The 17,550-nt window shown below is 40.0% G+C and overlaps 1 protein-coding gene across 1 annotated transcript in view; it reads right to left on the minus strand.

Annotated features, from left to right (window-relative positions):
- zfpm2a (zinc finger protein, FOG family member 2a) overlaps positions 1 to 17,550 on the minus strand; it is a 170,264-nt gene that overhangs the window by 114,368 nt on the left and 38,346 nt on the right. The window contains exon 3 of the mRNA XM_037676439.1: positions 11,970 to 12,071. Coding sequence (XP_037532367.1) covers positions 11,970 to 12,071 — 102 coding nt within the window. The remainder of the gene's footprint in view (positions 1 to 11,969; positions 12,072 to 17,550) is intronic.

A 17,550-nucleotide genomic window follows, 5' to 3' on the forward strand; every position in this document is an offset into this window, starting at 1 on the left:
ACCACTGTCCCTCCTCTGGACATGTCCAAACCACTGTCCCTCCTCTGAACATGTCCAAACCACTGTCCCTCCTCTGGACATGTCCAAACCATCTTAGACTGGTCTCTAACTTTATCTCCCAGTTGTTCAACCTGTGCTGTACCTCTGATGATCTCATTCCTGATCTTATCCATCCTTGTCACTCCTAAGGAGAACCTCAACATCTTCATTTCTGACACTTCAAGTTCTTTCTCCTGTCTTTTTTGTCCATGTCTCTGTCTCCAGATCATACAACATAACTGGTCTCACCACTGTCTTGTAAACTTTTCTTTTGACTTTTACTGACACCCTTTTGTTACAAATCACTCCTGAAACTTTTCTCCATCCACTCCATCCTGCCTGGACTCTCTTCTTCACCTCTTTAACATACTCCCCAGTTTCTTGGACAGTGGACCCCAAGTACTTGAAGTCCTGCACCTTTGTGACCTCTGCTCCTTGTAGCCTCACTGTTCCACCTCCTCCCTCTCATTCACACACATGGACTTTGTCTTACTAAAGCTGACTTTCATTCCTCTTCTTGCAAGCGCATACCTCCACCTCTCCAAGTTCTCTTCCACCTGTTCCCTGTTCTCACCACAGATCACAATGTCATCTGCAAACATCATCGTCCACAGGGATTCCTGCCTGACCTCATCTGTTAGTCGGTCCATCACCAGAGCAAACAAGAAGGGGCTCAGAGCCGATCCTTGAAATCCTTGAAAACGTTTTGCAACTAAACTTCTAAAATCTGGACGCCAAGTATTTTAAAGGAAATAAACCAAAACAGTATTGAAATACATGTATTTGGTAAAAAAACAATCAAAACATTAAAATACAGAAAAAAAAATATTTGTGTAATCTAAAAATATGTTGAACTTCAGGTGTTGTAATCACCTATCTATTTGTACCCCGCTGCAAAGTGGAATTGGAAATACCCTCTGTCTGTGAACCTTGTGAGCGCAATAAGTTGAAAAATAAGTGACGTACTGATTTCCATTTTGATGTGTGACTATTATCTATGCATAAGAAAAGTTTATTTTGAAAATTGGGTTGCCATGTCAAAATCCAAGATGGCCACTACAGTATGTAGATGTAAACTGGCCACCCTGATCATTTGAGGAAACTTTTTCTAGTTTTTAGATCACATAAAAAATATAGTTTCCTCAAATGATTGGGGTGACCAGTGGGGTGGCTGAAGATTAATCTATGGTGGTCAAGGCCACCATTGGCCAACCACGGCTCCATCATTGCTCCTGGCGGTGAATAAAATTGTTCCATCTGCTCGCTGGAATTCGTCACTGTGCCCCCCCCCCCCCCCCATCTACCTCTGTCCTTTACACAGTTTAACTTCTACCCACTTGAATATCTTGCATGAAAAACATTAAGGTTTGCTTGCATTCCCTGTTCAACCCCATTACAAAAAGACACTCATCTTGTAAATTACAAACATTCGTTATTCAAATCAGTCAGTGACGGGGGACATCGGTGTACCGCTTGTTATTTTGGCGACCTTTTTGCCTGCTAAGATAAAAGTGCCCACTGTCCTTTAGCAATATTTGCATTCTGCGTTTCAGCATGATATAAATAGCACCACAGGCAGTCGCAAATATTTGTTGGGGCACCTGCCACAGCATCACGGCCATCTGCTCCTCCATTTCTGCGAGCGTGACATGTGCATTAAACCTGAAATGGTCATTATTTCATTTTTTTATGTTTATTCTTTGGATAAGATGGATTGGCCACAGAGCCTTCTGGGTTGGCTGGAGTTAAAAATGAGACTCAAGGCTTTTTACATCTGAGTAAAGCTGCACGTTCAACATGTGCAAGTTCAGAGGCAAGAGGGCTTTATGAAAATAGACATAATTTCATGTTTCTGTGAACATGTAAATGTGTGTTTGATTGTCAGGTAAGATCCGATGGTCACTCTCCAACCTGGTAAGTGGTAAACTGTGCAGGCTGACCATCAGCAACTGGAGAAAGAAGACAGTTTGTATAAAGATGATTTTATTTCTTCTTTTGCCTCACTGTTGCATCTTTTGGTGCATTCTTCATTTTGAAAATGTTTGGAGCACATTTCTTAGCATTTAAGAAGAGTAAAAAATGTTTGCATCAATTTATGTTTAACATACAACACCTGTAATTTGTTGTGCATGCTGCTATCAACACCCGTTGTGTTGCAAAATGATAAAAGCAACCTAATATCTGATTTTAAAAAGAAACTGATACATGCCGATTCTGACTCCTGATGTCAGGTCCCAAAAAAAAAACACTGACATCCAAACCAACATTGGCTTTTATTGCAGCCTATCTGCCTGATAAATACTCATGCCTTTCAAACTCCATGCCTGCAAGCTTTTTAAATAAAATGTCTTCAATAACCCTGACAGCATGAGCAGGGTTATATTTTCAGGCTTTGGAGTGTTTTTGTGTCAGAGCCTCAGAGTAAATTCTACAGCTGTTTTTACAATTTGTGCTGGGCTCATACTGGCTTAATGGTGTCAAAAACAACCCAACCACAGAACCAAAAGTAAGCATGCTGATGTTTCAGTACAGGATAAATATGTATAATCTCACAGTTTTTTTTACCTCTATTGTGTACACAAATTACCTTTTTAAGACAAGGTGCCGACCTTCATCCTAGAGATGCAAGTCTGAGTTCACAGTGAGACTGACTTTAGCTTCAACTAAGCAGTTTTTTTCTGTTTGTATCAAAAGTTTGTCCTTAATTAGACAATGAATAAAAAAAATGCTTTGTTCAACAAAACATATTTGGTTCAGGCCCTGAACTACAGGAAACCCTTATAATTGGTATTATAACATCATAGGAAACCAACGAGCAAAACTTTATGAAACTTTTTGTCCGTCGTTTGTCTAAAAATCATTATTTGAAAGAACTCCATCTCCATTGTCTGCTGCTAATCCGTAGTTGGGTCATGGAGGCAACATGTTTAGTAGAGAAACTCAGACATCCCTCTTCCCAGCTACACTTTCCAGCTCCACCTGGGGGACTCTGAGGTGTTCCCAGGCCACAGAAGATATACAATCCCTCCAGCGAGCTCTACGTCTGACCCAGGACCTAAAAACCTCTAAAGGGAGTTGTCCAGGAAGCTTCCTAATCAGATGCTCAAAGCACCTGAACTGACTCCTTTCAATGTGAAGGAGCAGCGGCTCTACTCCAAGCTCTCTCCAGATGACGAAGCTCCTCACCTCATCTCTAAAGCTGACCACCCTGTGAAGGAAGCTCATCTTGGCTGCTCTTTCAGCCATGATCCATACCACATGACCACAGGTGAGAGCTGGAACGTAGACATCCAAGACAAGAGCTTTTCCTTTCGACTCAACTCTTTCTCTATCATGACTGACCAAAGCAAAGCCCTTATTACTAAGGAGGGGGCCTCAATCTGTCGATCCATCTCCCGCTCCTTCCCATCATCACTCATGAACAAGATACCCGGATACTTGAACTTCTCTACCCGAGACATCCCACCTGTTAAGAAACATGGCCTCAAACCTAAAGCAGCTGACTTCTGAAGCAACTAGAATACAGACTGAGCCCACCGTCATGTAGGAGACAACTCCCATCAAAACACACTTTTACATTTTATTAAGGTTTTCATTTTCAAATTTGTTTTCATTTGTTTTACTTTGGCTTTTAAATGGTTTGGTAAGATTTAGTTGTGTCCACACATGAGAAGGATTAGACAGGAGTAAACTTTGTTAGAATTACATGCTTTTTATTGTTTTAACATCTACATTTTTTTTCTCTAGCTTAATGTGTGATGGGTCATCTGCACTGTGACAACACTAAAATACCTCAGAGTAAATTAAATGTGTTGCTTTGAAAATGTGTCGTATTTTCCCAGTTCACATTTTACTGAGGAACTGAGCCACATTAGCAGACAGCAGAGCTGCGCTGCACTGAACTCTGCGAGAGGACATGAACTCTAAATGTGTTCAATAATCACTGCATTCCAAAAGTGACTCTAACTTGAGAAGAGTTTGCAGTTTAAACTTGCAATGCCTTTAATATGAGCAGACCACTTAGGTAAGGATCCACTTATTAATGGCTCTGCTTTAATTTGTGCATGAAACGCTGGAGAAGAAGCTCTTCTTCAACCCGCACGCTTTCAGTCAAAACGGCAGCGATCACAATTGCAATTTTTAACGAACCCTGGATTTTCTTGATTTTCACAGGGGGTGTGGTTTACATGAGCCCTCATTTAGATAAGACTGGAAACAAGTTCATTAGCAGAGTTAGCTAACTAACACACACCACGCACAATTAGCCTAGAGGAGAGCAAGTGGCAGAGAATGAGTTAGATTCCTATCGACGCCAGTCTGAAGACGAAGCGAACACAATGACACGCTATCTCTCAAATCAGCGGCTGATTGTGAAACATCCGTGGCGAGAAATGAACACGAGACAGAAGATCAGCGTGGAGATTTGCTTAAGGACATACTCATGAAAACGAGGAGAGAAAGGGAACTCACTGGGTGTTCCACATCAGAGACCCGGCACTCTGAAGAGCGGGCTATCAGATTAATGGTGAGTCATTGGGTGCTGTTCCACACAGAAAGACAATCAGTGAACACGGAGCGTCGTGGACAGCACTTGACATGAGTTACTAAAGTGGAGATGAAATGCAGGGAACAAAAAAAAAGTTCAATTACAGGATGTAGATTGTGAAGGCTTTTGTTGTTGCCCAGCAAAAGGGAAAACGGTATGGAGGTGCTTCAATGGAGTCACCAAAGCCGGTGGGCATGTTCCGAGTCAGCCCACCTCATTAAAAGGCTTCACTCTCTTTTTATGTAACAGACATTAACAGTCTATTCAGATGCCCACATGCAGTGATTAAAAATTATCTGTTGGTGATCATAATCACAGCTGCTTAAACTTAAGCCAAAGAATAACAAAGAACTTTTGAATGCTGAACTATCTGAACATTTACAAAGAGATTAAAGGGGAGACAGACTCTAACTAAATAAATTTGCTTTTAATCACTTTGAACAGGAAGTCATGTCATTTCAAATGTTCTTATCTGATTGTCTGATTCGCCCCTTTATTCAAATTTTAACATGCCCATCTGACTTTTCCAACACAATGGGAAAAATTAAAAAGGGAAATGACCTTTCGTGGCAGCAGTGATGAGAGAGTGAATGGCATTATTGTGTGCCAAGATTAATTTCTGCCCACTTTATGCTGCCCATTGAGAAAACACAGTAGGGGCATGAATGCCTGAGTGTAAATCACCCATTAATTGGATGGTGTATCATACAGATGTCAAAAAACAAGTTGGTGATTTTAAACTGATAATCTGCCTGTGGAGCACATCCTCCACACCAGAGGGGCCAAATTAATAAACTTCACAGGGTCAAAGGTCAATCTTGATCAATTTCTACAAAAGTTTTAATTAACAAATAGAAATTACCTTGGTTTTTAAATGTATGTTGATCTTTTATATATGGAAATATGAACTTCCAAGACATAATCTAGAAAATTTAGAACAAAAATAACCCATTAATAAAAGGGGAGGAAAAAAAAAGCAACTTCAATTCAGTAACATTCATTATTAGTCATGGTCAAAAGGTCAGGGCAGGTGGTAATGTTTGTTGTCTGTGTGTGTTTGTGTGTAAATTCAGTTCACTTTATAGATTCAGGCTAATCTGAATCATTCACTAAGTGATCCAGTTCCCTTGGTCCCACTATGCCCCAATACCCCAACCACTGCCGCCACATATCTAGTCCAAAAAAGAAGAGAAAACATATTATGGAGGTGGTCTAGCGTCATTCAGAGACTTTTACAGTTCACCACACCAATAAACAAACAAATAAATTACAAAAGATAGAATAAAAATCTCAAATGTCCCCAATGTAAGTTAATCAAAAAGTTAACTTTTGTTAAATAAATGTTATGTAAGTTGAACTTGCGTAAATGTTTATGGATGACCCACCTCAGTCCATTGTTTTTTCCGTTGAGTCTTTAATCCGGATCAGTGAATCAACTCATTAGTCAGCACCATTTTCTGTTGTTGTTTTTCCTTCAACTCTACACTTTGTTCCTCAAAACTCTAATTTTTAATTTCAGAATTCTGAGATTAAAGTCAGAATTCAGGAAGAAAAACAGTTTTGTTGTTTTTGCACGGTGGCCCTAATCCTCTTCTATAGAGACTTGACCCATCTGAGCCTGATTCGTTTCTGGGGATTCGTTTTTTTTTTTTTTTTAAGGCAACTCTTCTAACTCCTCAATTAGCGACAGTCTGCCAGAGAACATGAAGGATCCAAGTTAGTTGAGATCATGGACTTGTGAGTCCTGATCCAGTGTGAGAATTTGGATCATTAATCTGGGTGAGTAAGTAACCGACCAGCTCTAGTCTGTTACCAAAATATCTCATCAACCCCTGGATAAAATTTCATGAAACATATAAACATTCACTTTTGGAGTCATCCCGATGGCTGCCACAGGCAACCGACATTACAAGACACAAAAATGATTGAAACTACGTAAATTTGACTAATATCAACCAAGTTTTAGTGTGGCATTAGGTGAGACTGGTCCCAAACACATATCCCGAGCATTAACAGATGGTTCAGAACTTTCAAAAACATCCATCCATCCATCCATCCAGGTCTCTAGTCCATCACAGGGACATATAGAGACAAACGAGACAAACAACCATTCACTCTCTCACTCACACCTAGGGACAATTTAGAGTCACCAATCAGACCAAACATGCATGTTTTTGGTTTGTGGAGAAAACCTACACATGCACAGAGAGAACACCACCCAGAAAGGCCCCCGGCTGGGATTTGACCCAGCAACTTTCTCACTGAGAGGCAACAACGCTACCAACTGAGCCACTGTGCCACCCTGCTATTAAAAATTTGGGGTTAACTCTGTGTATTAGCAGAATATTTCAAATAACACTGTTCTCAGATTGGTGTGATTGCAGCTGAGCGTCACTCACAATACACACACTAAGTGCTACCTATTATGCAAGATCTTTGTCTAAAACTTTAACATTACCTGTTTAGGTGAAACCATCTCATGAACCACTGGATGATTTTAATGAAACTTTCAAAATGTATATTGGATGTTGGATAAAGAGACTTGGATATTATATTGGGATTACAGGAATAGCTCTAAAGTGGTTTAAATCATATTTATTTGATAGATTCCAGTTTGTAAATGTAAATAATGAATCTTCTTCATACACCAAATTTAGTCATGAAGTTCCTCAGGGTTCAGTGCTTGGACTAATACTCTTTACTATATATATGCTTCCACTAGGTAATGCTATTAAACAGCATGGGATAAATTTTCATTGTTATGTTGATGATACACAATTATATTTGTCCATGAAACCCAATGAAGCCAATCAGTTACTTAGACTACAAGCATGTCTTAAAGACATAAAAACCTGGATGACCTTAAAATTTCTGCTTTTGAACACAGACAAGACAGAGGTTTTTGATTTTGGACCTGAACATTTTAGGAATACATTTTTCAGTCTTTCCCTTCCTCTGGGTGGCTGGAAGGTTTTAATGAGGCATTAATTTGGCCTCCAGTTCTAATGTAAAAAAAAATCTTGGTGGTATTGCTGATCAGAACGTTTTTTTAAACCCCATATTAAAAACAGTTAACAGGATGACTTTCTTCCACACGCAAAATATTACTAACGTTAGAAATGTCTTATCCAAAAATGATGCAGAAAAGCTGGTCCATGCATTTCTCACATCTAGGCTGGACTATTGCAATTGTTTATTATCCAGGTGTCCAAATTTATTAATTTTTTTAAGTCTTCAGTTGATCCAAAATGCTGCTGCCAGAGTATTAACTGGAGTTAGTAGGAGAGATCATATCACTCCAGTTTTAGCTTCTCTCCATTAGCTCCCTGTCAAATTCAGGATATAATTCAAAGTCTTACTTCTAACCTACAACACTCTCAACAACCTAGCTCCATGTACTATTACATATATTATTGTTACATACTTTCCTAACAGAGCACTTTGCTCTCAAACTGCAGGTTTACTTGTTGTTCCTAGAGTTTCAGTTATCAGGCTCCTCTCTTGTGGAACCAACTTCCAGTTTCTGTCCGTGAGACTGACACATTGTCCGGTTTTAAGACTTTCCTTTTTGAAAAATCCTATAGTTAGGGTTGGCTTGTGTTTCCTGAGCTATCCCTTAGTTATGCTGCTATAGGCTTAGACTGCTGGAGGACAAACTGACCACATTTCCTCTCTCTGCTGCTGTGTTTACTTGCTCTACTCTACCTGTTTGTGTTTGTCATCATTTCTTTTTTTAACATGAGTTTTATACAAATACACCTGGATCATTCTGGGTTTGTTTCTCCTTCCTGTCCTCTCAAACCATCCAGTCAAAGCAGATGGCCACTCACCCTGAACCTGGTTCTGCTGGAGGTTTCTTTCTGTTACAAGGGAGTTTTTTCTTCCCACTGTTGCCAGTGTGCTTGCTCAGGATGTGACTGTGACAAAGAGAAGATTCAATGCAATCTGCTGGCTTCCTTAGATACATACATTTTGCTAATGAGCCTTTTCCCCTCTTTTTATGTATGTGAATGTTTTTGTACAGTGCCCTGAGACAATTTCTGTTGTGACTTAGCACTATATAAATAAATAAACCCAATATTCATTTACGACTGATTAACTTTTGGAGTCAATATAATTTTAAATGACCACCACAGCTAACTGATACTGCCAACACACACACACAAAAAAAAAACAGCTATAATTCAGTCTTAATGTGCTTCACTTTGATTAGGTAGTAGCTGAGAGTCATGTCACCATGCATAATGTTATTTTTAAGGATTGACCAAAATAACTCCAACTGTCATTTCTCCACATAATATAATATTGGTGTAAAGCTTTGGCATGAAAGTTGGAGGATGAAATGCATTTCTTGAAGAAATGCTAGACATTTTCAATGCCTTTGTTAGCAGCTTGTCTTTTTTGGTAATGATTTATTTTAAATCCATCAAATTTCCCAATTACCTTTTTGTTCCACCACATGTACCACAAGTGGTGCGTACAGCAAATAAAGAGCCTTGAATCCTTGAAAAAGAAGCCACTTAAATCTAAACAAATAGCTTCTATCATTCTACTTTAAAATTACAAGACATTACAAAATAAAAGAAAATATCAATCTCCTGTATCTTGCAGGCTAAATATAATTGTAATGAGGACCAGATCAGGCCCATGGGTCTTGAGTTTGACACATGATGCAAAGTGCTAGTTTTGTGTTTGGACCACAGCAGAGATTATAAGCCATGCAGCACTGATAACTTGTATCCACTCATGCTGTGAGTTTCATGATTTTATGTGCATCATGTCTCATATCACTTCTGTTGCAGTTCAGCTACTTTACGTTGTTTTCATCAACCTCAACTCTCCAGACCCACACCAGCCAGTCCAGCATCATGTTTCTGAACCCCTGATTCTCGCTGTAACAGCAGCTCGAACAGCAAAGCATAATTACAGTCAGTCATACATGTGCTTCATCCATCCCCGCTTTTCAGGGCTGTATTTTTCAGCTCAGCGTTTTCCTTTTTTCCTGCATGCGATGCCTTCTTTTTGTCATGGCCCCCATAGTTCTAAGCTGACCCCCTCAGCCCTGTCTCCTGACTGATCACAGTGATGGTTTATTACTGTCGTCCCAGCGCTCTTATCTTTAGCAGGCAATGCTCATTTCCTTCCCCAGATTTAAATGCAAATGTGAAATTTAATGATAAATGCATTATCTGATGAGTGCGATAACACTGATTCACTGTCAGTATAAAATACACACCCCAGGGGGCTTTGAGCTAGCAGGCACAACTTGCCCAAATCCACTTTTTTCTCCAGTTCCATCTTTCCCTTTTTTCCTCTCACTCTTTTTTAAAACTCGTGTACCTGTATTAAATTCTTGAGGTCATTTCATGCATTAAACAGAATCGTATTTTGTCTGTTCAGCTATGCGTGTGCAGGCTTTGCTGAGCAGTAATTGCAGTGCAACAATCTTGCTCTGTGTCTAATTCATCACTTTGATGAAGTTATTTGCTGTTTAAAACTCTTAAGAAAAGCAATATCTATGTTGGATTACGGAACACACTGTGACACATAATTTGTGTGTTTCAATCTTGTTTACAGAACTGCAAAGTGAATGCCAACTTTTTGCACATATTAAGTAGTTTGCAACAAAGCATGACCCTGCAGCAACGTATAAAAATCAACCTGAAGACAGTCTTTTCGGGGTCTTGGTGAGGTCTTCATGTGTGTATTAACTGGCCTTCCCAGTATGTGTGATGGAGCAGAGTTCTGAAAATACACAAAGCGTCTGTAGTGAGGTTGATGGGGTCATTATCGGGTGGAGCACATGGTAGGTAGCATGATGATAGCATCTTTTAAACATAAAGGTCAGTTTGAACCAAAGTGACTTGGTCGTTGAGAAATTGAAGCCGGACTGGCCACTTTGATCATAGAAACAGTTGAAAATAGGATGGAATCATTTTCATTGGATGACTTGTATACAGTAGTCCCTCGTTTATCACGGGGGATCCGTACCCTGAAGCCCTGCAATAAGTGAAAAACTGTGAAGTAGGAACAATATTCTAAACAATGTTTCTAAACTCTAAACGCTCTAAAAGAGCACAGAATGTCATGATTTCAGCTCTCTGCCTCTGGCTGCACTCTCGGCCACGCCCACTTCTCCGCTTTGCACGAAGATCAGCTGCAGGAGGAAGCGTCTCCCACAGCTGTGGGTTGCACACAAGTGCCAAATCATTTAAAATAATTTATTTTAAATAAAAATGTCACGCCGATCATGTGGCTCATCCATCAATCAATCAATTGTGTGTCATGTCCAATCTTATTTTGAAAAACCGCGATAGAGCGAGTCTGCGAAAAACGAACGAGGGACTACTGTACAGTGAAACTGGGAGAGCCTCGCTAGTTTGATGCATCTGCAACATCAGCCAAACCTCAGACGTGAGACCTCTGGCTGTGGCTCCATATAAGTGTAATCTTGTAGAGTATAGCTGCATCCTGACCATAGGCTGTATATATTATTAACCAAGTGTCCCCCATGCTTGCTGTTGTTTTTGTTGAGTTGAAGCCAGCAGGACTGATGAAGTCTTTTGGAAGAAGATGAAATCTTTAAAAGAAAAAAGAAAAAAAATCATCCAGAGTTCCTGACTTAACTTTGTTAGATTTTTCTTCCTGGATTATTGAGCATGAATCTGGATATTTTCAACCAGAAGAACCTAGTTTTCAAGGGTTGTCATGTTGTACTTTTGGAACCAGAGTCTGTGTATGAGCAATGTAGGTCCCACCTACTTTCCCACACAAAATCATGGCGTCATCAGTGCTTTCTAAAGCATGAAATCATTAATTACAACTAAACATACTGATAAAATGAACATTTAAACTTACAGCAACAAGGACTACATGAATCAACCAGGGTCAACACCTGAAAAAATGTCCTAAGGAATTTATATATATTTACTTGTTTTACTGAAGACAATGAGTTTTTTTTATTTACATGGATCTTGAAACGTTTTAAGAAACCAGCTTACAGAAAAGCAGATCTCATTCTGCCACCAACTTCCAGCTTCCCTTGGAAGTCTACATATATAAGCAATCAATGATCCTGATGTGAGTTGAGAGTCAAGCTAGGGCTATGCCTGAGGTGTGGTGCGATTGTGGGTGTGGCAATAAGAAAAAGCATCTCATGGATGTGGAAAATAAATAAAACCTATTTAGTGATTTGGTGAAGACACACTCATGATTTCCTTCACAACGAAGAAGGATTTCCAAATCTGCTGCAATCCAGTCACGTTCTTAAAAGTTGTAGAGAGCATTTCAGGTCCATCGTATTGTTTTAAAAAGGGCCCAAGTAACAATAACTCAACCAAATGACCCTGAAAATCTAGTAAAGTGAAGTGAAGCGATCTCTTACTTGGACCGTCCCATTCTTCAGGCCCAACAGCAGCATTCCTACTCTTCTCACTTTGAACCTCCATCTCTACCGCTCCTCCTTCTCGGTTGCCTTCTTCCTCTCCTGCAAGACAGAATTAAACACATGTCATTGAAGACAGTGACCCTCCCTGTAAATTTAATGTTCAGACATCTAATTCAATTAGGCACTGCATTCTGGACTGCACTGTCCTTCCAAAGGGGAGATTCTTACAGACTTTGGATTGTGTTCCAGTAAAAAAAAAAAACATTTGCTTTTATAACAATTTCCTGTAACATTGCAGCCATTGTGTGTGGCTGTGGATGTATAGCTTTGTATATGTGCGTTCGCAGTGAGCTCACCAGACCCAGCTGCTCACTTGTGTGTAAAAAAGGAGCTCCCATGAGGACTTGCAGGGACAGGAGGAAGCCTCGTGGAACAGGAAGGAAAGCAATGTGTGGGAGAGAGGTGGCTATTTATTACCCTTTGATCTATTGTGGAGCAAGTTAGAATGTGTGTTATAGGATGTAGTGCTGATTTACAGTCTCGGGGCTCACGCAGTCCTTGCTGAGGGATATTTGGGTATCTCTCTCCAGGATGTAAGTGCTTAAAGACCGAGTTAAACAAAGTCTGCCTCTGCGTTGAAGCAGTAAGACTTTCAGCGCACTTACTGTAAAATAAAATCTGTTTTGCATGTCTACAGTGAGTACAATTTGCTCTGAAAGTTTATGGGAACATAAATCAGTGTTTAGTGGACGCCCCTGGTGTGGTGCTCTAAATAAATCCAATGTGGCTGACACAGTGTGTCTCCAAACTCAGACGAGAAGGAGGAAACCTGCTCAGGGCATGTGGTGGTGGCTGATGGTTTTTTAGAGGAACATTCCTCTCACTTTTGTCACCACATCTATTTCACCCCTTTGATGTTTTAAACCCAATAGTGAACGGTCAAGGGCAGGCTGGGATTACCACGATGGATTATCACACTTCATACACTCTACAGGGAAAAATGGAAAGGATGCGTAGATTCATCTGCATACAGCGTAATACACACTCACATAAGAATCTCACTGTCACTGAATGTGATGCTGTTGATATTTGGTTGTTTATCCCATCTGTAGCTGAGCCTCCGCTTCAGCACAAACACCACGCATTCTTTAAACTGCCACGGGACACACACACACAACTTCACCGTCCATTCTCTGGTAGGTTAATCTCCAGATCAAGCACACACACTGTGCTTGTTTAGCTTTTTACTGACATGGCTCACTTCAAAAGAAAGTAGCAAACATCGCCAAAAGGATGTCAGCTTTCTTCCTCACGCTAAAATAGGAGATGTACATATATATAAAAAAGTGAAAAACTGAAGGGAAGTCTTCAGAAACGTCCTACTTACAGTACATGAGGTCATTGTGACCCAGTTTTGCTTATGCAAGTGTCTGCTTGTGCTGGCAGCCTTCCTCCTCCTCCTCCTTCTCCTCCTCCTTCCCAGTATATTAACAAGCAGCCCACTCAACTAAATTCCCCCACTATTTATTGTTGGGCCTGAAGAACCTCTTTAGCATACCAGGCTCGTATTATGACGAGGATAACAAAAGCGTGTATCAACAGTTCCTTCCAATGGAGCGGAGTTTTAAAAAAAAAAACGAAGCTGGCGAGATAACATTAAAGGCACTACCTTGATCTCAGGCGAACATGTTAAGCCCTGTAACGAAACGTATTGGAAGTGTTTAATTACAGCCCGGGAAATGAAGCTACAAGATGATTCCTTAATTAAGCAGTGATTAAGGATTTTCTGCCTTCTATCTAACACAGTTTGCAGTGCATTTTAAACACAATCGCCCAGGCAACCTCACAGGGAACAATGTCACAGAGCTTTGATGAAGTTTCCTGCACAAATGTCACTGAGGAAAAAGCGCAGCTGCAGGAGAAGTGCTGCTGCAGCACTCTTTTACTTAGTCTGATGAAACCAGCAATAACGAGAAATATAAGGGTGTGTTTCATTATTTTAACAACAGCAGTTTTGAGCTGTCTGGTGGGAAAATGAAATTGAGGCGCTTCAATTTATTAACAGAAGTCCACTCTGAGTAACAGATCCTCCGTCTCGTTTTATTATTTGAACCCTCTCCAGTTCTTTAAAAAGAGACAGGATGTCAATGATCATCAGCTACATTATCGACTAGATAATTAATTTACGTCTGGCTTAGGTTCTCCTCCCTGTGCGGCCAAACGTATTCAAGGCTGAGTGAGAGGAGTCGAGGAGAGCAGAGGAGATGGGGAGGGCCGGAGAGGCGAGGTGGCCTGCTGTGCTCTGGGTTGGCGGGCATGGAAAAGAAGCCAGTGAGCTGTTAAAATCAGCCCTATCGCTGCTCTATCAAAGGACGGCTTTCTAGCCAAATCGCAGTCACACGCAGCGCGCCACACATGCAGGTCAATAAGCTTATAGGCGATTTACACAAACAATTCCTCGAGCAAGGTAGCAACAAAGTCATATTGGCTTTTTCCCTCCCTTTTAGCATTGTCTCTGCTAAGAAAGCCCTTGAAAATGTCAATCTCCTGCGTGTGATTTTAAGAAGCTCAGAGCACTCTAATCCTGACCACTGATTTTAAAGACCAGTCACAATTTCTGAAACCAGGGACCAAGTATTTTTAAGTAAAGTCTGCTGTTCTCTACTGGCTTTAAGGCTGGATGACTTTTACCAGCTGAGACTTTACCCATTTCTGCCTTGCTGGTGCTGGAGCTCGGCAATGATTGTCAGGATAGTAGGTGGGATGCTTGCCGTCCCCCCAGCAGCAGTCAGCTGATATTGAATATTTGGTTGTTGATGCAGATTGTGCTGCAACAGATGAAGTCAATTCCAGAAAGCAACCTTTTTCACAAAAGTCAAGCATAGCTGTAAGACTTCACCGCTATCTAAAAAATGGGTCTGAATTGCATGCAATTTGTGGCAGCCGCAGCACTCCAATGGAGGGAGGCTATTAGAGAGACGCCTCGCCACTGTCTCTTTAAATGCCAATAAATTCCCATCATTACAGAATCTGGCAGTTTTCCTCTCTGTCTGCAGCCTGGCTCTTTATCTCACTCTGCCTCAGTCTTTGAGCATGTAGATCTGGCCCAGTTAGATTGTCATACTTAACAAACATTAATGATTAATTTCCTCCACTGAGTCAAATGGGGCTAAAGGGATGACTCGATTCATCTTATCGCACCACAAATTAGCATTTCCCCATATTCTTCAGCATCAACTGTGCATAAAAATTCCACATTTACCATTCTGGGCACTGGCGGATGTGGTGAAAGAGCCCAGATCTTCCTTCAGTGTTGCTGGAGATTTTGATTATGTCTGTGTTACACAAAGACTAATTAATTCTGTGACTTTCTCTTTGCTACTCGCTAACTTTGGATAGAGCAAGTGAAATTCTTTACCAAGAGGATACTGAAGGGTCAAGGTGGGTTTGTTCATTTACAGAGCTCTGTCATGCAGCACTTGCTTGATAAAATGTTTGTCCCGTTGTAATTTCAGCACATAAGGGTACAAATGTTGGGCTTGATATACCCTGACACATAAAAGCAACTCAATCAAGTCAGAGCTTTAAAAAACATGTAATATAACATTGTAGAAGGGCTTTTACACAGAGGAAATGAGACACATGAACTGACATGTAAATTTACTGTCTGAGCTTAGAAAGGAAGTCATTTGTCATCAGACAAGACTTGGAACGTTCAAAGGGAACAGCTTGTGGCAACACCCTGCGATGAACTTCATATAGCCAACAATAAAAGAGAGGGTACAACAGCAAGGTGAAATTTCACTATTTCAGTAAAAAGAAAAAGGTGCTGCTAAAAGGAATCCTTCCTCCCCATTATAGAAACAGTTGTGTCAGGAGAGAGTAAATCTTTGCTGTGGAGCTGCTGTGCTGTTTTGTATGTTTTTCACAAAAAAGGGAGCTCTATAAATGTGTAACTGAGGGGAAGTTATTTGAAGTAAGATTTGTGTTTAATCACCTTGGAGAAGCAAGGTTATTTCTTTGGATGTCTGTTTTTTTTTTCCCACAGAGTTTCTTGATGGTAGACAGAGCTTCTTAAAAATGTCATGTATATTAAAACGTTTTTATTCTCCAAAGGGAGCAAATGTTTATTTCCCAAGTTTCAAAGTCAGTGTTTTAATTGTAATTGACAAGGAAGCATTCTTAGCTTTAGTGGTAAACAGAAAGTTTAACCTTGGAAAATGTAGAGTTGCTGGTAATGACGATGATGCTGCATTACTGTGTGAAATAAAACACAGCTTTAAGTGGAGCTGGTAGCATGATATCAAACAGTAAATTAATATTTCTAAGCAAAATATTGTAGTAAATGGCCAGATTTGTTGTGGTTAAAGTATAATTGAGATATTTGAATGTACAATTTACAAAGTTGTCACAGATGTTACAGAGAAATTCTGGCAACTATAGCTACCGGTAAATAACTATAAACTTGACATATAAAACACAATAATAAGTTTTACAGTTGTTTTTATGTTTTTATTTTAATATACATATATACTTTGTACACACACACACACACACATATATATATATATATATATATATATATATATATATATATTTATATATGTATATGTATGTATATATATATATATAAATAGATAGATAGATATACATATACATACTTACATATATTTATATACACTTAGATTTACAATATTTTTTGTTGTTTTACAACAATTTAACAATTAAGTGTAGCAACTTGGGCTACAGGGTGGTGCAGTTGGTAGAGCTGTTGCCTCTCAGTGAGCAGGTCGCCAAATCAAATCCCAGCCAGGGGCCTTTCTGGGTGGAGTTTGCATGTTCTCTCTGTGCATGTGTGGGTTTTCTCCGGGTACTCCAGTTTCCTCCCACAGATCAAAAACATGCATGTTGGGCTGATTGGTAACTCTAAATTGTCCCTAGGTGTGAGTGAGAGAGTGAATGGTTGTTTGTCTCGTTTGTCTCTATGTGTCCTTGTGATGGACTGGAGACGCGTCCAGGTGATTCCCGCTTCTTGCAGTGATAGCTGGTTGTGGACACCAGTGACCCCCTTGTGTAACAACTCCCTTTTGCCACATTACTGCGTACAGTAGTGCATCGCTACTTTGAGGTTTGTATTTCGCGGACTCAGTCACTCTATTGGGGTTTTTCAAAATAAGATTGGACATGACACACAATTGGTTCACTGATGGATGAGCTGCACAATCGGCATGGAATTTTTATTTAAAATAAATAATTTTAAATATTTTAAAAGGAAATGAAATTTCCTCCTGCAGCTCCTCCTCCCTCCTCGTTCCTCCCATGTCGATCTCCGTTCTGTATAGAAGTGGGTGTGGCCGAGAGCGCAGAGTGCAGCCGTGGCAGAGAGCTGACATCATGACATTCTGTGCTCTTTTAGAGCTTTAGAGTTTAGAAACATTGTTTAGAATATTGCAAGAGTGTGGGAAGGGTTTAAAACAGACCCTTTCCAAAAAATTAGAACATCATGGAAAAGTTGTTAAACTTCCATAATAACATTCAAAAAGTTAATCTTTAATAGATGATAGATTCAGGGCCCACA

Source organism: Nematolebias whitei, chromosome 5 (assembly GCF_014905685.2).
Source record: "Nematolebias whitei isolate Nwh7 chromosome 5, NemWhi1, whole genome shotgun sequence".
Classification (NCBI taxonomy): Eukaryota; Metazoa; Chordata; class Actinopteri; order Cyprinodontiformes; family Rivulidae; genus Nematolebias; species Nematolebias whitei.